This window comes from Schistocerca gregaria, chromosome 7, assembly GCF_023897955.1.
Source record: "Schistocerca gregaria isolate iqSchGreg1 chromosome 7, iqSchGreg1.2, whole genome shotgun sequence".
NCBI lineage: Eukaryota > Metazoa > Arthropoda > Insecta > Orthoptera > Acrididae > Schistocerca > Schistocerca gregaria.
The window spans coordinates 88,747,552-88,771,313 of NC_064926.1; the positions used below are offsets into that span (position 1 = coordinate 88,747,552).

General features: G+C 45.5%; 1 protein-coding gene across 1 annotated transcript in view; it reads right to left on the minus strand.

Moving 5' to 3' along the window:
• LOC126281486 (uncharacterized) overlaps window positions 1-23,762 on the minus strand; it is a 260,262-nt gene that overhangs the window by 71,482 nt on the left and 165,018 nt on the right. The window contains exon 6 of the mRNA XM_049980485.1: window positions 17,256-17,483. Coding sequence (XP_049836442.1) covers window positions 17,256-17,483 — 228 coding nt within the window. The remainder of the gene's footprint in view (window positions 1-17,255; window positions 17,484-23,762) is intronic.

Below are 23,762 nucleotides of genomic sequence, written 5' to 3' on the forward strand. Positions count from 1 at the left end.
ACACTTTTAAGTCTATGGCTCACTCCTCCTATTCTGTCGAGGAGCTCCTGGAAGAGCTGAAAAATAAAGCAAATTCCAGTGTTACATTGTTGATTTTCTTTATTTAAACTTACGAATTGTCGCCTGAATATGTTTCTTATATTTCATTTTATCTGTTTCCATATCGTGTTATAATTTCGTGTACTGACTCGTCCCATGGCCATGGAGACTTCTCCTTAATGTGGTCCCACGGAACAATAAATAAATAAATCATTTCTCCCTACGTAGGTGGGTGTCAACAAAATATTTTCGTATTGGGAAGAGAAAGTTGGTGATCTAAACTTCGTAAATAGATCTCGCCGCAAAGAAAACTGCTTTATTTTGGTAACTGCTACCCCAACTTGCGTATCATATCAGTGACACTCTCACCCCCATTGCGCGATAACACGAGACGAGCTGCCCTTCTTTGCACTTTTTCGATGTCATCCGTCAAACCTGCCTGGTAAGGATCACACACCGCGCATCAATATTCTATCAAAGGACGGACAAGTGTAATGTACGATCTGTCTTTAGTGGGTTTGTCGCATCTTCTTAAGTGTTCTGCCAATAAAGCGCAATCTTTGTTTCATTATCTATGTGGTCGTTCCAATTTAAGTTGCTCTAATTGTAATTCCTAGGTATTCAGTCGAATTGATGGCCCTTAGGTTTGTGCGATTTGTCATATACCCAAAATTTATCGGATTTCTTTTAGTACCCATGTAGATGACCTCGAACTTTTCTTTGTTTAATGCCAATTGCCACTTTTCGCACCATACAGAAATTCTCTCTAGATCATTTTGTAATTGCGATTGACCGTCTGATGATTCTACTAGATGGTAATTTACAGTGTCATCTGCAAACAATCTAAGGGTGCTGCTCAGATTATCACCTAGATCATTTATGTAAATCAGGAACAGCAGAGGGCCTATGAGACTACCTTGCGGGACGCCAGATATCACTTCTGTTCTACTCGATGATTTACCGTCCATTACTACGAACTGTGACCTCTCTGAGAGGAAATCACGAATCCAGTCACACAGCTGAGACGATACTCCATATGCACGCAATTTGATTAATAGCCAGTTGTGAGGAACAGTATCAAAGGCCTTCAGGAAATCTAGGAATATGGGATCGATCTGAGATCCCTTGTCGACAGCACTCATTACTTCACGGCAATAAAGATCTAGTTGTGTTGCACAGCCGGCCGGTGTGGCCGTGCGGTTCTAGGCGCTTCAGTCTGGAACCGCGTGACTGCTACGGTCGCAGGTTCGAATCCTGCCTCGGGCATGGATGTGTGTGATGTCCTTAGGTTAGTTAGGTTTAAGTAGTTCTAAGTTCTAGGGGACTGATGACCACAGATGTCAAGTCCCATAGTGTTCAGAGCCATTTGATTTTTTTTTTTTTTTTTTGTTGCACAAGAACGGTATTTTCTGAATCCGTGTTTGTTACGTATCAATAAGTCATTTTCTTCAAGGTAATTCATAATGTTCTAGTACAGTATATGCTCCATAATCCTACTGCAAATTGAGGTCACTGATATGGGTCTGTAATTCAATAGGTTACTCCTATTTTTCTTCTTGAATATTGGTGTGATATGTGCTTTAGGAACACACCTTTCGTCAAGTGAGCGGTTGTATATGATTGCTAAGAAAGGCGCTATTGTGTCTGCATACTCTGAAAGGAACCGGTCCGAGGTAAACTACTGAAATGAGAGGAGGAAATTTTTCGCATCTTGATGTAAAACGCTATTCGTATCTTTTCAGGATCAGTCATCTTTCCTCTGATCAGTTTTAATTCATTTCCCGTCCCGCGGTCACTCGTACGGCATCTGTCGTTTCGGTGACCATCGAGAGGAGAAACGGTAGTGCTGTCTTCCTCAGTGAAACAATTTCGGAAATACGAAACACAGGACGTCCGCCTTCTCTGTGTTATCCTCTGTTTCGATAGCACTATCGTCACTGGGAAAATGAAGACGATAGTCGGATCAGAGAAAACAAGTTATTACAATGAAATGAACACCCTTAGCTGCCAACAGGTGCTGTTCATATACCTCAATGGGGACAGATGAAAATGTGTACCCCGACCGGGGCATGGCAGACGCTCTATCCATTTGAGCCACCGAGGACGCAGAGGCTAGCGCCACTGCAGGGATTTATTTCTGGCACGCCTCCCGCGAAACCCACATTCTCAACGTATTGTCCCGCACTACATTCGTAGTGCCCCCGCCCATTATACTCATTACTCGTGGCGCGTTGCCGATTTCCGTAAGAGTTCGGGCACTGTTTGTGCATTCGCACAGAAGAAGAAGATGGTCAAGTAGCCGGCGAGTCTCATCCATCCGAAAGAACAGATACCATCTTAGTATATATAGAAAACAAGTTAAATGAGCAAACTCGCTAAATAACTGCGCCTTAGAAATCATCGCTGGATGACACGTGTTGTTCTACGCCGAAGAATGCAATTCCCCAAAAATAAGTACTCGGATCCTCTGTATTCAGCAAGTGGATCATTGCCGGCCTTGTAAGGCATCGCGTGCAGCCCGCCCGGCGCCTGCGTAACATCCTGGCGGGCCGATCCAGCTAAGGGCGTGCGGGCGGCGCTAATAGCAGTGCCTGGTGCTGCTGCGCGGCGACAGAGCCACAAATTACGCGGCCTACCGTGGACTTGGGCCGGGCTGGCTCTGCGGTCTCGCGTGACTGGCGTTCCGGCCTCCTTACGTAACCAGTTTCCCCTGCGGGCTGAAATCACAGTGTTCCATCCGGGGCGCGGATTGTTCGCACTGTTTATCAGCCAGAGTTGTTTCATATTTTCATTCTGAGATACTGTATTTGTCTACCGTGGGTCGTCAGGAGACTTTATTAATACCTTTTTTTTTGCCCAAAAGAAGACTTGTTACCACATTCATCACCACTTTTTTTCTCTCTGTATTCTATGTATCTTGTTGCTATCAGATTACATATTTTACTCTGCATCAAAGTAGCAAAGGGAGTGCTGATTTCAAACTTCCTGGCAGATTAAAACTATGCGTCAGATAAGGACACTGAACTAGGAACTTGCCTTTTATTTAAATGCCCTTAAAGAGTCAGCCAGCTACGCATGTCGCCACACCGTTTTCTAAACTTCGCACAAATTCCAGTCTCGTATTGCTCGTGGAAAGAAAGATTGTCGGTATGCCTCTGTGTGGGCTCTAATCTCTCTGATTTTATCCTCATGGCCTCTTCGCGAGATATACGTAGGAGGGAGGAATACACTGCTTGACTCTTCGGTGAAGGTATGTTCTCGAAACTTCAACAAAAGTCCGTACCGAGCTACTGAGCCTCTCTCTTGCAGAGTCTTCCAATGGAGTTTATCATTTCCGTAACGCTTTCGTGATTACTAAATGATCCTGTAACGAAGTGCGCTGCTCTCCGTTGGATCTTCTCTAGCTCTTCTATCAACCCCATCTGGTACGGATCCCACACTGGTGAGCAGTATTCAAGCAGTGGGAGAACAAGTGTACAGTAAACTGCTTCCTTTGTTTTCGGATTGCATTTCCTTAGGATTCTTCTAATGAATCTCAGTCTGGCATCTGCCTTACCGACGATCAGTTTTATATGATAATTCCATTTTAAATCACTCCTAATGCGTACTCCCAGATAATTTATAGAATTAACTACTTCCAGTTGCTAACCTGCAATATTGTAGCTAAATGATAAGGGCTCTTTATTTCTATGTATTAGCAGCACATTACACTTGTCTACATTGAGATTCAATTGCCATTCCCTGCACCATGCGTCAATTCGCTGCAGATTCTCCTGCATTCCGGTACAATTTTACATTGTTACACCCTCTCGATATACCACAGCATCGTCCGCAAAAACCTCAGTGAACTTCCGATGTTATCCACAACGACACTCCCCTGCGGCGCACATGAAATCACTCTTATTTCGAAAAACTTCTCTCCATTGAGAAAAACATGCTGCGTTCTGTTATCTAGAAACTCTTCAATCCAATCACACAGCTGGTCTGATAGTCCATATGCTCTTACTTTGTTCATTAAACTGTATCGAACACCTTGCGGAAGCCATGAAACACGACATCTACCTGGGAACCCGTGTCTATGGTCCTCTGAGTCTCGTGGACGAATAGCGCGAGCTGGGTTTCACACGCTCGTCTTTTTCGAAACCCATGCTGATTCCCTCAGAATAGATTTCTAGTCTCCAGAGAAGTCATTGTACTCGAATATAATAAGTGTTCCAAAATTCTACAACTGATCGACGTTAGAGATATAGGTCTATATACACTCCTGGAAATTGAAATAAGAACACCGTGAATTCATTGTCCCAGGAAGGGGAAACTTTATTGACACATTCCTGGGGTCAGATACATCACATGATCACACTGACAGAACCACAGGCACATACACACAGGCAACAGAGCATGCACAATGTCGGCACTAGTACAGTGTATATCCACCTTTCGCAGAATTTGTAGGCTGCTATTCTCCCATGGAGACGATCGTAGAGATGCTGGATGTAGTCCTGTGGAACGGCTTGCCATGCCATTTCCACCTGGCGCCTCAGCTGGACCAGCGTTCGTGCTGGACGTGCAGACCGCGTGAGACGACGCTTTATCCAGTCCCAAACATTCTCAATGGGGGACAGATCCGGAGATCTTGCTGGCCAGGGTAGTTGACTTACACCTTCTAGAGCACGTTGGGTGGCACGGGATACATGCGGACGTGCATTGCCCTGTTGGAACAGCAAGTTCCCATGCCGGTCTAGGAATGGTACAACGATGGGTTCGATGCAGTGTCCCCTCGACGATCACCAGAGGTTTACGGCCAGTGTAGGAGATCGCTCCCCACACCATGATGCCGGGTGTTGGCCCTGTGTGCCTCGGTCGTATGCAATCCTGATTGTGGCGCTCACCTGCACGGCGCCAAACACGCATACGACCATCATTGGCACCAAGGCAGAAGTGACTCTCATCGCTGAAGACGACACGTCTCCATTCGTCCCTCCATTCACGCCTGTCGCGACACCACTGGAGGCGGGCTGCACGATGTTGGGGCGTGAGCGGAAGACGGCCTAACGGTGTGCGGGACCGTAGCCCAGCTTCATGGAGACGGTTGCGAATGGTCCTCGCCGATACCCCAGGAGCAACAGTGTCCCTAATTTGCTGGGAAGTGGCGGTGCGGTCCCCTACGGCACTGCGTAGGATCCTACGGCCTTGGCGTGCATCCGTGCGTCGCTGCGGTCCGGTCCCAGGTCGACGGGCACGTGCACCTTCCGCCGACCACTGGCGACAACATCGATGTACTGTGGAGACCTCACGCCCCACGTGTTGAGCAATTCGGCGGTACGTCCACCCGGCCTCCCGCATGCCCACTATACGCCCTCGCTCAAAGTCCGTCAACTGCACATACGGTTCACGTCCACGCTGTCACGGCATGCTACCAGTGTTAAAGACTGCGATGGAGCTCCGTATGCCACGGCAAACTGGCTGACACTGACGGCGGCGGTGCACAAATGCTGCACAGCTAGCGCCATTCGACGGCCAACACCGCGGTTCCTGGTGTGTCCGCTGTGCCGTGCGTGTGATAATTGCTTGTACAGCCCTCTCGCAGTGTCCGGAGCAAGTATGGTGGGTCTGACACACCGGTGTCAATGTGTTCTTTTTTCCATTTCCAGGAGTGTAGTTCTGCGCATCTGTTTTACGTCCGTTCTTGAAAACGGGGATGACCTGTGCCCTTCTTCAATCTTTTGGAACGCTACGCTCTTCTAGAGAGCTACGGTACACCGCTGGAAGAAGGGGGGGGGGGGGGGGGGCGCAAGTTCCTTCTCGTACTCTGTGTGAAATCGAACTGGTATCCCATCAGATCCAATGGCCTCTCCTCTTTTGAACGATTTTAATTGTTTTTCTGTCCCTCTACCATTTTGTCACCTGTGCGACAATCTAGAGAGGGAACTACAGTGCAGTCTCCTGCGTACGTGGCCGGACTGCCACTGCTGGAAGGTAGAACGAGAGGCACGGGCGGAGGTCGCGCTCTGAGGCGGCTGCGACAGCTCAGGTCGAACGACTGCGGCCGACGTGTCTGCGGTGTGTCCCACGTCGAATTCAGTGAACACATTTCATATGGTATTTTTGTACAACTGATTCCAGCGGCGTTAGCCGTGTGTACCATGCCATGACCTGGTAAAGTTTGTGCAAGTTCTTTATCGCACTGCATTTTGAATATGGCCACTGTTCGCTAGCAGGCACCCTCTGGAACGTGCAACTGGTCTACGCTCCTGACTTTCTCTAACAGCCGTCATAGAGAACCTCTCACCCTTGTAAGTGTTACGTTATATTAATGTATCAGTTGTATTTTTTCTTTTTATTTTGTTAGAGCATGATTCTTTCGCTCATGGGTATTATCTTTTCTTATCACTTTTACGTACGTGCATAAGTAAATACGAAACGGGTTCTTGAAGGGCCGTTGTTATTCATGTACCAGCTTTAGATTTTGAACGTGACTTAAATATAGTTGCCGTTAACTGAAATGAATGTAATATTGTTAATTTCTATTTATTGATTGCAAAGCAAGGCTCGAGTGAATTTCGATTGTTGCCGTGGAGCGGCCAAGATAAAACTTACTGAACTCATGGAATCTGTATAATTTAAAAAACTTTAACGTTAAATTAATTATCTGTTGCAATTTAGAAAGGTTCTTACAAGGAAATCTCTCGTATTTACAGTTACTGTTAACACTTTGAAAAATAAATTAATACTTCGGCGCGTAATGGCCGACCAGAGGCTGCATCGGAAGATGAGCTTCCCGCAGCCCAAATTACTGAAAAAAATTATTATTAAAAATAATTAGGCACTGCGACCATTTAAGGTGACAACTATTATAAAGAAATTCATTTTGTGATAACAATAACTAGTTTATTTTAGCAGAATACAGAATAACTTACATAAAATATGTGTAGCCGCTGAATGGCTGCCTTCCGTATCGCGAAACAAGACAGTGTGAGTACCATAAAGTACGTCCGTCCTGATCGGCCGTACAATCGAGTCTCTTAGCGATCCTTTTTTATTTTCATAGACATGTTTTATACAAAGATGCTACTTTTAAATTACCGCTCAATATCAGTTTTTTTCTAGATCATTAACTGTATCTTTTATACTAATTATGTTCATAAAATGCGTTAAGTGTTTACAAATAATTTTTAGTTCACCCTTAACAATTCACAATATTGTTCACTGTCTACAACCGATAAAAATGTCAATATTTATGTGACGTACCGTCACATAAGCCAGGAGGGGAACCTGCGAAACGAGATGTGGTACATCTTTGTATCTGATCCTGTCATTTACAACCATCTGTTGTCGGTTCCCAATGGAGAAGCCTCGGACAATTATTGGTTTTCTGGACCCATTTTCCTCTGAAGTATATTGCATTTGCTGTGGCCGTACATGTGACAAAAGACGGACTATCTGGTTTCACTAATTGTTCTATCTGCTTGACAGTTTTCTTTTCTGCTAGTGCATTTATTTTAGCTCTTGACACTTCAGGCCACTTGGAATCCGATTCCTCAGCACCTCAGCTAAATTGAGTAGTACCATACTGGAAATCATATTTGATTTAAGATCAGTGTTTTAAGAAAAGCGTGTTTACGATTTAAAGTGATACGTTCTCTGTGCATTTTTCTGTCTCATTACTTTGCTGAGCGATATCACTTCAACGACTTGCTTCTCATCTGCCAAATGCAATTGGCCCGCCATTCGAATTTTGTTTTTCCTAACGCCCCAAAACATACATATATGAGAGCTTTCTGATTACTAATTAGGGGGAAAAAGAAACTCCTTGGCTGCGCTCATAAATCAGGATAAACATCACTCGTGAATTCAGACTGCCCTCAGACACCGAATGGGACGGAGGACGTTCGTTAGCAACTCCAAACTAAGTACACTCGTGCTCATAAATTAAGGATAATTGCAGAATGTGGTGCCACACAACGTGGCACTACACAAAACTGGCGCTAATAGTATAGGCACATAGGGAACACATACCACATAGATCTGTAAGTGCACGGTATTGGTGGTAAGTTGAAAAACCCTCCCGAAACACATGTGCTACAAAACGCCACTGCTTCCTGCGCATGTACCCCGACATCACTATGGGATATGATCACCATGGTTCAAATGGCTCTGAGCACTATGCGACTTAACATCTGAGGTCATCAATCTCATTTTTTTTTTATGAAAGATCAGTAAGAGCATTCCCTGTGTAAGGCAAGTTTCTGGGCCTGTATTCTTCAAACAGTTTTAATTTGTTAGGAAGCTTCAACTTGTCATTACTCTTTAAAACTGGTAAAATCCGTTTATTTGTAATTTGTTACATTAACTCGTACGAAAACCTTGTCCACTAAGGAAGGAAGCCAGGTTAGGATTTAACGTCCCGTAGGCTGTGGGATCATTATTGACGGAAAGCGCATGCTGGGGAGGGAACCCAGCCGCGACGTTTTAAAGGAATCATCACCAGTTTGCCTTTCCTGTTTACGGAAACAACGAAAGTCCTAAATCCCAAAAGTTTCTATACTGTCTAGAAAAAAGCTTCCAAGCTGAAATATCACCTAGCGCGCCTCAGAGAAGTGTGACAGGGGCGTTGCTGTCCACGACGCGTGCAAAGATTATGTCAGACAACATCACTATACCTCTTACTCTGTGCGCGGACTGCCACCGGTACACAAGGCGACGCCTCGTAACAGTATTTCTGCGAAATATACAAAGATCCACAAGTGGTCAATGTTTGCCGCAAGACTGTCTTTGACACTTGACGTAACGAAATGTAAAGTGATGGGTGAAAGAGGCCATCACACTAATCACCTAGCAGTGTTCACTGCCTGGTAGCTCGGGCGGGTGGGTGGTGCGAAAGACGGGTGCCAGCTTGACAACTGAAAGTAATGCATGGCGTGTTTTTGGTGCACGATGGAGGTCGAAGAAAAAACTCCAGTCAGTTAGCGTAAACTACCGTACCCTAGTATGGGACCGTTAGCAGGCTAGATTGACGAAAAATTTAGAAGAGATTCCAAGAAGACCTACGTGATTAATTGTGAATTTCATTAGCAGAATGAGGATGGTTCGGTGGGTGGGAGACGCGACAGTACACGAAGAGTGTGGCGTATATCCTTAATCGTGCAATCCTGATAACAAAGAAGGTACTACTTCTCTCAATATAACCTCGCGTATATACATTGCCTGATTAAATCAGAGAAACATGAGGTGTAGACAGTTGACTTACTTTAATGAGAGAGAAGAATGAAGCTTATAATAACACATATTGGCATGCGGAGGGCTGAATATGCAGGTGAATAAGGTTAATTCGATATGTAATAACAGTCCAGAGACCCTGACATAACGAATAGTCAATGAGAACGACACAAGGGTTGCACACGTAAAATCGCACCAGTGACATAAAAGAGGGGCCAATGCCAGACAGTATGCTACTAGCACTTGCCGCTTTGGACAACTGGTGGGCATCGTCAAGAGCGCTACATGGCGGAAAGAACGACACTGTCTTCGAGCGTAAAATTTAAACAGGTGTTTAACTACTCAAGCTGGAAGGTTCTGGGCTTTAGCTATTAATAAAATCCCTGTGAAAAGCCGGAATGTTGCTGTGATGAAACACAACGTAGTGTCTCCCAAGTCCAGCAAACGGGTACTGCCATGATAACTCTCTTATAGCTTCTACCGCACAGCTGAACAGTCCAGGAACGCTCATGTCTGACTACACGACTGCAAAAACCTTCCCCCTCCTCTGCCACTGTAGGACGCAGCTTCCGACAATGGCCCTCCCACCACCCAACGCCCAACCGTACCCTCAAGATGTGTCGATGTGGGCTGGCTGGAGGCTGCAAGGAGAATCTTTTTTCCCGCCAACTCCAAGAGGAATTAGGCAACTAATTCAGGTACAGCGCGAATTTGCGACATCAGAGCTGTATTTTACAAACTCTGTCTAATCTAAAGTACCCAAATACCTGCTAGCGGAATTTCAGCAGCGCATAACTCACACAAAAAAGTTTTATGCATGTACTGCACTGAAAATATCTACAACAATGCAAAATGTTTACGGTATGTGTTGTGTGTCTTTCCTAGAAACATTTTCGATTCACTCACAGTACATGCTCTATGCAACAATAATGTCTACCTGTGTCTTCACGATCAAACTTCCTTCAGTATCACTCGATTCTGTCACGAGTTTGCTTTTGTTAGCAGTTGTAGCACCCTTCCCTCATTCTGAAAGAATCGTTGACGAATGCATCAACGTTCCAGTTGCGGCAGATGGCTCTCCCTTCATTTCAGCTCCACTGTCACAGAGAAACTTCGTCGCTCCTAGGAATAGTTTAGCACATTTGTTTTTCGTCTGCAACTAGAACCGTACGTGAATGGTACAGAGTAGGATTGTCTGATTGTCTGTCAGAATTTCTGTGCTGCAAAGTAATCCTATAATTTTATTCACAGAACTTCATCTACGTAAATGTGGCCTGGCTATTAAGACGTCAGTACACCCATTCCCAACAAACAAAACTCACAGAATGTGCACCCAGTCTTCCCAGTCACTGACGAAGCTGTAGACGTAACGGAGTTATATTTCATAACTGAACAATTTCAAAGAAAATGCTAAATTTGAAGTCAACTCTGTTTTGACGATGTTTAACATTTTCTTCCACAAGTTAGCTTGGAAACCTTTGTTTATTTAGCTTGATACTACAAGATGATTAACACTATTTGTCCAGCTTCATTTATTACATGGTCATCATTTAACGGAGATTAAATGGAATACAAATCCGTTTGAACCTACCTTCGTTGTTGGGACACTCATTTGCTCTTTATGTCGGCAGATGGAAAGAATGTCTGTCTGTCGATCAAAAATTACAAGCTGTAGAGAAATGCCATAACTTTATTCACAGGATCCGGAGATTTTGCTGGCTAGGGTAGTTGACTTACACCTTCTAGAGCACGTTGGGTGGCACGGGATACATGCGGACGTGCATTGTCCTGTTGGAACAGCAAGTTCCCTTGCCGGTCTAGGAATGGTAGAACGATGGGTTCGATGACGGTTTGGATGTACTGTGCACTATTCAGTGTCCCCTCGACGATCACCAGAGGTGTACAGCCAGTGTAGGAGATCGCTCCCCACACCATGATGCCGGGTGTTGGCCCTGTGTGCCTCGGTCGTATGCAGTCCTGATTGTGGCGCTCACCTGCACGGCGCCAAACACGCATACGACCATCATTGGCACCAAGGCAGAAGCGACTCTCATCGCTGAAGACGACACGTCTCCATTCGTCCCTCCATTCACGCCTGTCGCGACACCACTGGAGGCGGGCTGCACGATGTTGGGCCGTGAGCGGAAGACGGCCTAACGGTGTGCGGGACCGTAGCCCAGCTTCATGGAGACGGTTGCGAATGGTCCTCACCGATACCCCAGGAGCAACAGTGTCCTTAATTTGCTGGGAAGTGTCGGTGCGGTCCCCTACGGCACTGCGTAGGATCCTACGGTCTTGGCGTGCATCCGTGCGTCGCTGCGGTCCGGTCCCAGGTCGACGGGCACGTGCACCTTCCGCCGACCACTGGCGACAACATCGATGTACTGTGGAGACCTCACGCCCCACGTGTTGAGCAATTCGGCGGTACGTCCACCCGGCCTCCTGCATGCCCACTATACGCCCTCGCTCAAAGTCCGTCAACTGCACATACGGTTCACGTCCACGCTGTCGCGGCATGCTACCAGTGTTAAAGACTGCGATGGAGCTCCGTATGCCACGGCAAACTGGCTGACACTGACGGCGGCGGTGCACAAATGCTGCGCAGCTAGCGCCATTCGACGGCCAACACCGCGGTTCCTGGTGTGTCCGTTGTGCCGTGCGTGTGATCATTGCTTGTACAGCCCTCTCGCAGTGTCCGGAGCAAGTACGGTGGGTCTGACATACCGGTGTCAATGTGTTCTTTTTTCCATTTCCAGGAGTGTACATGTTCTACAAGCCACTGTAAGTGCATGGTGTGGACTATATCGGTGCACTATTAACGACTTTTTCGTTCCTGTTCAACTCACATGCGTAATGATCATGTAAATATGATTGATTGTATCCCTCTGTATATGTTCCAATCTCCTCTATGACTACTGCACCAGATATAGTCTCTTTATTGGCCAAGGAAGCCTTACTGTTGCACCTTTGGTATTAGAGGACTGCACGAAGAAATTCAGAGTCTAATACCTGCAACCGGACAATATCAAATGATTGTCTATAAAAATGCCCCTGAATATATCGTAGTCACCTTCATCACATTCCTTTGATCGCTACGCTAGATATACGATGGCATAATGGTATCGGAGTCTTCGTTGAACGTATTGAGTGACGGTAAGAACAGGGTGAAGATCTAGGGTTTAATCACAGCACTGTTCATTCCTCCCCCCATACACTGTTCGACTGTGGACCGATCATGATATCATATTCCGTTTAGAGCAGTGCACTGAGTGCATACATGTCGTTGTACTTATAGTACATATATATTTTTTAATTTAAACAAAGCCACCAGTACTTACCTGTCCCACCACAGGTTTCACTCCATCACCTGCGTACATCCTACATGTAAAACAAATTCACCACAAGTCATTGTACAGTACATGGCGAAGGGTATGTCCCACCAGTATAATGGTTACCCCTCCATCCCGATCTCACGTGCTGACAGAGTAAAAAGTGATGTGTATATATCTGCATACGTGCCTTAATCAACCCGTATTTTTCTAGGGCAAATACGTTGTCGTTTCCAGAGATTTTTTTTTTCAGTTACATATCGAATTGAGTATCCCAGCCTATATAGATCCACATGATGCTTTTAAGTCGCAGATCAGCCACGTGACACAAGCAGATGTGGACTCATATGATCGGCTGACAGTGACTATACACTGTTTAATATATGTTATTGTTTACCAGAACATATGATTTAACCACAAACAGTTCTTTGTGTGTTAATGTTGGCATAGCAGCTGACAGTGACCTCAAAATTATTGTGGAAATCGATAATTAATGGTGAAAGGTGGAAGTAGGGGCGCTCATTCAAATAAGGATAGAGAGGACGTACAGCGGACTGACCTATATTGAGAGACAGTTGAGTGCTAAGTATAGCACATTCTGTCTTGACATTCTCGTCTTTGACAGCATCACTGTTATTGCATCAATACTTATTGTGTTTGGTGTTGTCACATTAGAATTAACAGCTCCATAGTTATTGCAGAGTGTATTCTACAGCATCAAAGTCTCATATACATACGTGGTATGCAGGAAGAGGTATGCAACTGCAGTGGAGAGGTGGAGAGAGAGAGAGAGAGAGAGAGAGAGAGAGAGAGAGAGAGAGAGAGAGAGAGAGAGAGGCTCCTTCACAGCATTAATCAACATTCCATTAAAACTACAGTCTTCCACAACACATACATGCACATACTTCCCACACAGGATTTTGAAATTTAATTTTCTTATGATGAATAGCCAGTTATCCACTCATTCCCACTGTCTTCTATTACATACAGATCTCCTCCTGATTTCGGAAATATAATTTGCTTTCAAAGAAATATTCAGTCATCGAGCAGAGCAATGGAATTAGAAGTGTATGTAACATAGTGCTCATATGTGCACCAGTGCTATATAAGTATAGCGATGCTGTGGGTGGTACTCCTTCCCACCATTAGAAAGTGTTCCGTTAAAACTACAGCCTTTCATACCATATATGCACATATAGACTCCCTTACCAAGAAGCCGGCCGCGGTGGTCTCGCGGTTCTAGGCGCGCAGTCCGGAACCGTGCGACTGCTACGGTCGCAGGTTCGAATCCTGCCTCGGGCATGGATGTGTGTGATGTCCTTAGGTTAGTTAGGTTTAAGTAGTTCTAAGTTCTAAGGGACTGATAACCACAGCAGTTGAGTCCCATAGTGCTCAGAGCCATTTGAACCTTACCAAGAAAATATCCATTCAGCCAGCGGAGCAATGGAATCAGATGTGTGACATAGTTTCCAACTGTCTGTCAGGCCGATTTAAGTAAAGTGATGCTGTGTATGATACTCCCTTCCACCATTAACAAATGTTCCATACCGTATATGTGCATATAGACTCCCTTCTGATTTTGGAATAAAATTTACTTACGAAGGAAATATTCACTCATCCATCAGAGCTATGGAGTCAGAACAGTGTAACACAGTTTCGAAACGTCTGTCAGGGCAATTTAAGTACGGCGGTGCTAGCGTGGTACTCCCTCCCACGATTAACGTATGTTCCATTAAAACTAGAGTCTACTGCACCATATGCAACGCTCGACGGTTAAACGATGTCTTTCAGTTCTCTTTTTCGTATGAGTTATATGCCGGTGACATGCCGCTAGTAAGTGTCCAGATACTTCTGATCTAATAGAGTCCGTAGAATATAGACCACATATCAATTCGTCTGAATTAGTTTCGTATTTGCTCTATCAGTTCACTTAAGAAAGGTTTCCTAGCAGCCTCCAGCCAGCCCGACATCGACACGTCTGCGGGTTGGCGGGTGGTTGAGCAGTGGGTACTGGAAGGCAGCTCACAAACACGGGGCTGTTCTCTCAGGATGCCAACCCACACGTCACATGCGTCCTGCAGTGGCAGAGGTCGGGGGCGGTTCATTTAGTCCTCTCTTATTACAGACATGAGCATTGGTGGACCGAGCGAGATGGCCCAGTGGTTAGCACACTGGTCTCGCATTCGGGAGGACGACGGTTCAAACCCGCGTCGAACGATCCTGATTTAGGTTTTCTATGGTTTCCCTAAATCTCTTCAGGCAGAAGCCAGATTGGTTCCTTTGAAATAGCACGGCCGACTTCCTTCCACACCCTTCCCTAACCGAAAGGCCGGAGTGGCCGAGCAGTTCTAGGCTCTACAGTCTGCAACCGCGCGACTGCTACGGTCGCAGGTTCGAATCCTGCCTTGGGCATGGATGTGTATGATGTCCTCAGGTTAGGTTTAAGTAGTTCTAAGTTCTAGGGGACTGATGACCTCAGAAGTTAAGTCCGACAGTGCTCAGAGCCGTTTGAACCATTTGAACCTTCCCTAACCCACAGCACCTTGCTTTCAGTCTCCTCCCCCGAATCAACTAACCAACCAGCATTGCTGGACTGTTCCGTTGTGCAGCAGAACTTGTAAGGGAGCGACCAGGGTAGTATCTTTTTGGTGAACTTTGGAGACACTACACTGGGTGGTGTTTGTTTAAATACATGGCAATTATTTGCGCACTATCCTGGCAATTCGCATCCCCAAAATGACAAGCAACAGTGGCATTTTCCAGCTGACGTGACAAGTCTTCACTGGGTGCATGCGGAAAGACAGGTGTGTTCTAGGGCCTGGTGTAGGCTTCACGAATGCAGGATCTAACTTTCTCTGTAGAACCGCTCCCACTATTATTTTTACAAATTAAGTATAATGGTATTGTGGGTTATGTTGACGGACAATGCGGGGGTAGGTTAGTTTAAGCAAAATGTTGGCCATGTGTGTGTTTTGTTTTTAAAAAATGTTTATGGTTGGATGCCTATGTAATTAACTAGATTTCCACCACGCGCGGAGATCGTTTGGTGATGTTTTGTGAGGAAGAAGTAGCTATATGTGGAATACTAGGGAAAACAATCGGTGAAACTTTACAAAAAAGTGGCATGTGCCTATAGAAGGTATGTTGCGGAAATTATTTTTTATGCATGCAAAGTGAAGTATTTGTGTGTGTCCTCTCGAAAAGTCGGTAAAATTACCCCAAAAATTTAAAACAGCGTCAACATTGATTTCCTTGCAGGGAATGTAAGGTGGTGTTTACAAATCCTTATTTAGATGTATCTTCTTAAAAAATGAGTAAAATATCCACAAAACCAGTATATACCTGTATGTTCTTAATAAATCGGCGAAATTAGCCATAAAACTTATTGTACATGCAACTTCTTGTAAAGTGGAGGAAATAGCAACCAAACCCATATTTAATTGTATATACTCAAAAAGTGCGAGGAATTCAGTAAAATGGCAATGGCATGTGCGGCTACACAAAAATTAGAATATTAGCCATGAAATCTTAAGTAGTGTAACACGTTGCAGGAAATAACGTTGGGTACTGATAATTCACGAAAACTAGGCCAGTACGGCTGTGTACTATAGTGTGTTGGAAATTTGAAATATAACCTGGGTTTACTGATGCTGCCACTGCTCGAGTGACGTCCACACTAAGAACGCCAGTCTCAGGATGTTTTGAGGACACTAAGGTTCGGAGGCGATGGTGGCGAGGGAGCGACCAATAGAACGAAAATGTTCAAATGTGTATGAAATCCTATGGGACTCGACTGCTAAGTTCATCAGTCCCTATGTTTCCACACTACTTAAACTAAATTATCCTAAAGACAAACACACACACACATGCCCGAGGGAGGACTCGAACCTCCGCCGCGAACACCCTGACAGTCCATGACTGCAGCACCTAAGACCGCTCGGGTTATCCCGCGCGGCCCAATAGGAGGAAAACGGGGCAGTGGTAACGGTGGGGGCTGTGGGATTCGGAAGACATCTTTTTCTTTTTTGAGTCATAAATTACCACATTAAAATTACAGTTGTCACTTTTTGCTGATTGCTTTGAACACCTGAGTAAACATGAACCATGGAAGGCATCTATCCTATAAGCCATGGTAATCAACATCGCAGTTATTTCCCATTAATTATGCCGTAAATAAACAAAAAATGCGCCCATGTGATTATTTCGTTTAGTAAGGGTCAATAAATCAGGCCAGCCCGGGTGGCTCGTTTGTTTACACAAGAGGACAGTGGCCCCTTCGCTTTAGAGCCAGCGTTTGCCAATTAGGCACTTGATATAGTAGTCCTGATACATCAAAAATGTTTGGGTGTGTATTACGCTATTTTCCTTATGATGTACGATGGTGAGGAAGTCTCCACCAAAGCAGAGGCTATGTAATCTTACGAAAACATATAGTTACAATATGTCGTATTGAACGTGGTATTCCAGTGGTTTCAAATACTAGTGTGTCACCGCGGCAGGGTATGTTGTGACAGATTGGAGAGCATTGGTGTGGAGTTTTACTGGTATGTGGTGTTCCAGATGTAATTGCAGATCACTGACGAGAAACTTGGAACAATCAGATAGGCTCACCAAGAAGACACAGCACAGACAGAATGTGAAGAAAACAAAAGAGACAGTGGCGGCACTCACGTGGTTCCCGCGGTACTTGATGAGGTCCTTGAGCCTGTCGGTGATGAAGAAGAAGCCGTCCTCGTCGTAGTAGCCGATGTCGCCGGAGTGGAACCAGCCGTCCGCGTCCAGCGCCTGCGCGGTCGCCTGGGGTCTGCGGTAGTAGCCCTTGGTCACCATCGGCGACCGGAAACACAGCTCGCCCTCAGTGTTCGGGCCCAGCAGTTCGCCGCTCTCCGGGTGCACCACCTGAGGGAAAACGACCGATAAGTGCCGTGCGACCGACCTTTCATCTCCTTCGGCAATTCGACGATTTTCGTAGATGGAAAATACTCGACCTCTGAGAGTGTACACCACACGACACTGTTGAAATATGTCCATTATAATTATCCGGGCTGTTAGGCCGTGGTCGGTTGATGAATTCTGTGTCAATTCCCAACGTTTCGTCTCCGACTGCGGGAGACCCCCTTGAAGATGTCTCCCGCAATCGGAGACGGAGACGAAACGTTGGGAATTGACACAGAATTCATCAACCGATCACGGTATAACAGCCCGGATAATTATAATGGACATGATATTTCTGGCCGTGAAATTCTACATTTTAGTAACTGTTGAATTATGTGATTCCAATTTTTATATTATTGTTTATTGATGAGGTTTGTTGATACGTGGGAGCTGATCAACATGACGTATACTGTCGTAACAGGAAAAGTTTTTCACTGAAGACATCGAATCTGTACTCAGTACCTAATCACTTAGAAAAGAGTCTGACATTATTCACTTCATAAACGCGGTATCCTGATGTTCAGCAGTTAATGTACAAGATGGAAGAAACGGCACCACCGCGTCCTCCGGCAGCGACGAGGAAGACATTTTTTTAGAGCTCCCCGAGGATACCGACCATCTATCGAGTCGTACACCGCGACCGCCGCCTCCACCAAGGCGTTGTCGCTACGAGCAGTGCTATAACCAAGCGACACGCCCTCTGAGCCGAAATCAGGTCACCTAAGCGGAGCACCGGCTTCCGGGCTATGAAGGAGCAGCCCAAACCCGGAGTCTTTAGTCTGAAATCGCTTCAAGAAACAACGAATACGCTGTCTCGTTGTATTACGTCAACTATTGACTGTTTACCTGGTCTTAATTGGACTTTATTTCAGCCGGCAGTGTAGTGATTAGGCGACCTCTTGTGGAAATGGTCTTACAGTGTACGTGCCTGCTCACAGTAAAGCATCCTTTGTCAACAAAGGTGTTCAAAAAACAGCCGTATGCCTATCGCTCTGCGCGAGGGCTTGCAGTGATATATGTCTACTTTCTGGCAACTGTATAGCAGTATCAGTCAGGGAAACTGGTGCCTCTGGCTGGTCTATGAACGGAGAAACCATCCGTGGGTGATGGGGGATGCGGGGTGGGGAGATAGGTGGTGTGGCGAGTGAAAACTGCACTGCGGTTCGGCCCACTCCAACTGCGATTGTGTCTTTTCTTCTTCCAGAACGGGCGTCACCTTCCTCCCTCCCCCTTCCGTCGCACTCCTCACCGTGTTCGAGAGGAGGGTGATTTTGAACGAAGAGAGAAACCGTGGGAAGAGACGAGGTGGCGAAATAGTGAGTCCTCAAGTACGGATTAGCGCCGTGAGCGTTCAGGAATAACGAAACGTTCCCTAAAATGTCTATTATTAAAGGGAGATGTATATTGAACGAAAATAACGCGATCTACATCTACGTGATTACTCTGATATTCACAATAAAGTGCCTGGCAGAGGGTTCAATGAACCACCTTCATGCTGTCTCTCTACCGTACCACTCTCGAAAGGCACGCGGGAAAAACGAACACTTAATTTTTTTCTGTGCGAGGCCTGATTTCTCTTATTTTATCGCGATCATCATATCTCCCTATGTAGGTGGGTGCCAACAGAATGTTTTCGCAATCGGAGGAGAAAACTGGTGATTGAAATTTCATGAGAAGATCCTGTCCCAACGAAAAACGCCTTTGTTTTAATGATTGCCACTCCAATTCACGTATCATGTCTGTGACACTATCTCCCCTATTTCGCGAAAATACAAAACGAGCAGCCCTTCTTTGTACTTTTTCGATGTCATCCGTCCTGATGCGGATCCCACACCGCACAGCAATACTCCAGAATAGGGTGGACAAGCGTAGTGTAACCAGTCTCTTTGGTAGACCTGTTCGACATTCTAAGTGTTCTGCCAATGAATCGCAGTCTTTCGTTTGCTCTACCCACAGTATTATCTATGTGATCGTTCCAATGTATGTTATTTGCATTTGATATCCCTAAGTATTTAGTTGAATTTACAGCCCTCAGATCTGTGTGGCTTATCGCGTAATCGAATTTTAGCTGATTTTTTTTAGTACTCATGTGAATAACTTCACACTTTTCTTTATTCTAGGCGCTACAGTCTGGAGCCGAGCGACCGCTACGGTCGCAGGTACGAATCCTGCCTCGGGCTTGGATGTGTGTGGTGTCCTTAGGTTAGTTAGGTTTAATTAGTTCTAAGTTCTAGGCGACTGATGACCACAGAAGAAGTCGCATAGTGCTCAGAGCCATTTTTTTTCTTTATTCAGGGTCATTTGACACTTTTCGCACCATACACATATCTTATCTAAATCATTTTGCAGGTCGTTTTGGTCATCTGATGACTTTACAAGACTGTAAACGACAGCATCATCTGCAAACAATCTAAGACGGCTACTGGGATTGTCTCCTATGTCGTTAATATAGATCAGGAGCAATAGAGGTCCTCTAACACTTCCTTGGAGAACGCCGGATATTACTTCTGTTTTACTCGATGGCTTTCCGTCTATTACTACGAACTGTGACCCTTCGGACAGGAAATCACGAATCCAGTCGCACAGCTGAGCCGATATTTCGTAGACACGCAGTTTGGTTAGAACGGTGACGAAAGCCTTCTGGAAATCTAAAAATATGGAATCAATTTGACATCCCCTGTCGATAGCACTTATTACTTCACGAGTATATAGAGCTGGTTGTGTTTCACAAGAACGATATTTTCTGAATCCGTGCTGACAATATGTCAATAAATCGTTTTCTTCGAGGTACTTCATAATGTTCGAATACAGTATATGTCCTAAAAGCCTACTGCAAATCGACGTTAGTGATATATGCCTGTAATTCAACGGATTACTCCTACTTCCCTTTTTGGGTATTGGTGTGACTTCACCAATTTTCCAGTCTTTAGGTACGGATCTTTCTGTGAGTGAGTGGTTGTATATAATTGCTAAATATGGAGGTATACAACCTGGACCGGAGGCCTTGCCTTTATTAAGTGATTTAAGCTGCTTTGTTACACCGAGGATATCTACTTGTATGTTTCTCGTCTTGGCAGTTGTTCTTCATTGGAATTCAGGAATATTTACTTCGTCTCCTTTGGTGAAGAGTTTCGGAAAGCCGTGTTTAATTACTCTGCTTTAGTGGCAATGTCGTCAATGACTTCACCGTCATTGTCGCGCGGTGAAGGTATTGATTGCGTCTTGCCACTGGTGTGCTTTATGTGTCACCAGAATCTCTTTGGGTTTTCTGCCAGATTTCGAGACAGAATTTCGTTGTGGAAATTATTAAAAGCATCTCGCATTGAAGTACGCGCTATATTTAGAACGTCTGTAAAACTTTGCCAATCTTGGGCATTTTGCTTTCTTTTAAATTTGGCATGCTTTTTTCGTTACTTCTGCAACAACGATCTGAACCGTTTTGTGTACCATGGTGCATCAGTACCATCACTTATTAATTTATGTGGTATATATCTCTAAATTGCTGTTGAAACTATCTCTTTCAAAACATTCCACAACTTTTCTACGCTAAGAGCATTTTTATCAGCTTTTATAAATAGATATACTTTGCGTTTCTTTTTGATGTTGTAGGTGTTACGGTATTCAGCCTAGCGGCAACTGCCTTGTGGTCGCTAATCCCTGTATTCGTCACAACACTCACTATTTGTCCAGGATTATTTGTTGCTAAACGGTCAAGTATGCTTTCGCAATCATTTATGCTCCGAGTGGGCGCATAAATTAATTGTTCAAAATAATTTTCTGAGAAAGCATTCAATACATTTTCGGATGATGTTTTATGCCTGCCGCCGACTTTAAACGTATAATTTTTCCAGCATATCGAGGGTAGATTGAAGTCACCACCGACTATAATTGTATGAGCGGGGTATTTATTTGAAATGAGACTCAAGTTTTCTTTGAACTGTTCAGCAACTATGTCTTCTGAGTCGGGGGGTGGGTAAAACGATCCAATTAATAGTTTAGTCCTATTGGCAGGTATAACATCTACCCATACTATTTCACCTGAACTATCTATTTCAATTTCGCTACAAGGCAAACTACCTCTGACAGCAATAAGCACTCCACCACCAACTGTATTTAATGTATCCTTTCTGAACACTGTTAGCTTCAGTGCTGTCTATTAGGGTTTGGAGCTCTGGTTCTTTCCCGACACAGCTACGATAATTTAGAACTACAATACCAATCGTTTCTACAACTACCTTACTGTGTTTTACCTGCTCACTTTTAGACGGACGCCCTTCTGTGATTCCCTGAGAACCTCTAACCTAAAAAACAGGCCACTCCCTAGCCCCTTCTACCCCCCCCCCCCCTCCTCTACCCGTGTAGCCGCCTCATGTGTGTAGTTGACTCTAGACCTATTAAGCGGAACCCGGAAACCCACCACCCGGTGGGGCAAGTCGAGGAATCTGCATGCTACACGGTCACAGAACCGCCTGAGCCTCTGATTCAGACCCTCCACTCGGCTCTGCACCAAAGGACCACAGTCCGTTCGATTGACAATGCTGCAGATGGTGAGCTCCGCCTTAATCTCGGAAGCAAGACTGGCAGTCTTTACCATTTCCGCTAGCCGCCCGAAACCAGAGAGAATCTCCTCCGATCCAAAGCGACACACGTCGTTGGTACCGACATGAGCCACCGCCTGCAGTTGGCTGCACCCTGTACTCTTCATGACATCCGGAAGCAGCCTTTCCACATCCGGAATGACTCCCCCCAGAGTGAAAACGGAGTGCACACTGGCTTCCTTCCCCTTCTTGGCAGCAATGTTCCTATGCGCCTAATGTTGGAGTTCCCAACTACCAGCAAACCCACCCTCTGTGAATGCCCAGACCTTGCGGGCCGAGAAGCTTCCTCTGGAACAGGGTGGACGACTGCATCCAGCTCAGAGACATCGTCAGCACAGATAACGCCCCAAACCTGTTCGTCAAACGAACCAGGGAGGCCCTACGATCGGCCCTTCAGAAAGTTTTTCGCTGCCTGCCAGACTTTGGAATGATCTCCCACTCGACCATGGGGGAGGAGTCAACCTCAGTGCAGGCAGTACCCGGGGAGGTCACAGCAGTGAACGTGCTCAACGTCCCTCGCATCCCCGCGTCCGATCCCCCACTGTGACGCCCCTTGGCAACAACTAGTGGAGATCATCTGACCTCTGGAGGAGGATCTGATGAACGACGACTGGTTCAGTTCAGAATCGTTGGGTTGAACGTGGGAGCCATCCCGGGTCTCACTCTACCCTGTGGAGCGAGTACGCACACGAGGCGCTCCACGACACTGGCTGAGCTGAGACGAGGATTACAGATTCCACAGAAGTGTGACAGCACACGTGGGTTTTGACTTGTAGGTAGTCTGTCAGTTACGTACCTCTTTCTGTATTTCTAGGATGTGTTTTTGAGCACATGCAGTAATAGTAGATGAGAGGAGTAGCATGAGGTGAATTTAAACGTATCGCTATCGACAGGGGATCTCAAGTTGATTCCGTATTTCTAGATTTCCGGAAAGCTTTTGACACCGTTCCTCACAAGCGACTTCTAATCAAGCTGCGGAGCTATGGGGTATCGTCTCAGTTGTGCGACTGGATTCGTGATTTCCTGTCAGGAAGGTCGCAGTTCGTAGTAATAGACGGCAAATCATCGAGTAAAACTGAAGTGATATCAGGTGTTCCCCAGGGAAGCGTCCTGGGACCTCTACTGTTCCTGATCTATATAAATGACCTGGGTGACAATCTGAGCAGTTCTCTTAGACTGTTCGCAGATGATGCTGTAATTTACCGTCTAGTAAGGTCATCCGAAGACCAGTATCAGCTGCAAAGCGATTTAGAAAAGATTGCTGTATGGTGTGTCAGGTGGCAGTTGACGCTAAATAACGAAAAGTGTGAGATGATCCACATGAGTTCCAAAAGAAATCCGTTGGAATTCGATTACTCGATAAATAGTACAATTCTCAAGGCTGTCATTTCAACTAAGTACCTGGGTGTTAAAATTACGAACAACTTCAGTTGGAAGGACCACATAGATAATATTGTCGGGAAGGCGAGCCAAAGGTTGCGTTTCATTGGCAGGACACTTAGCAGATGCAACAAGTCCACTAAAGAGACAGCTTACACTACACTCGTTCGTCCTCTGTTAGAATATTGCTGCGCGGTGTGGGATCCTTACCAGGTGGGATTGACGGAGGACATCGAAAGGGTGCAAAAAAGGGCAGCTCGTTTTG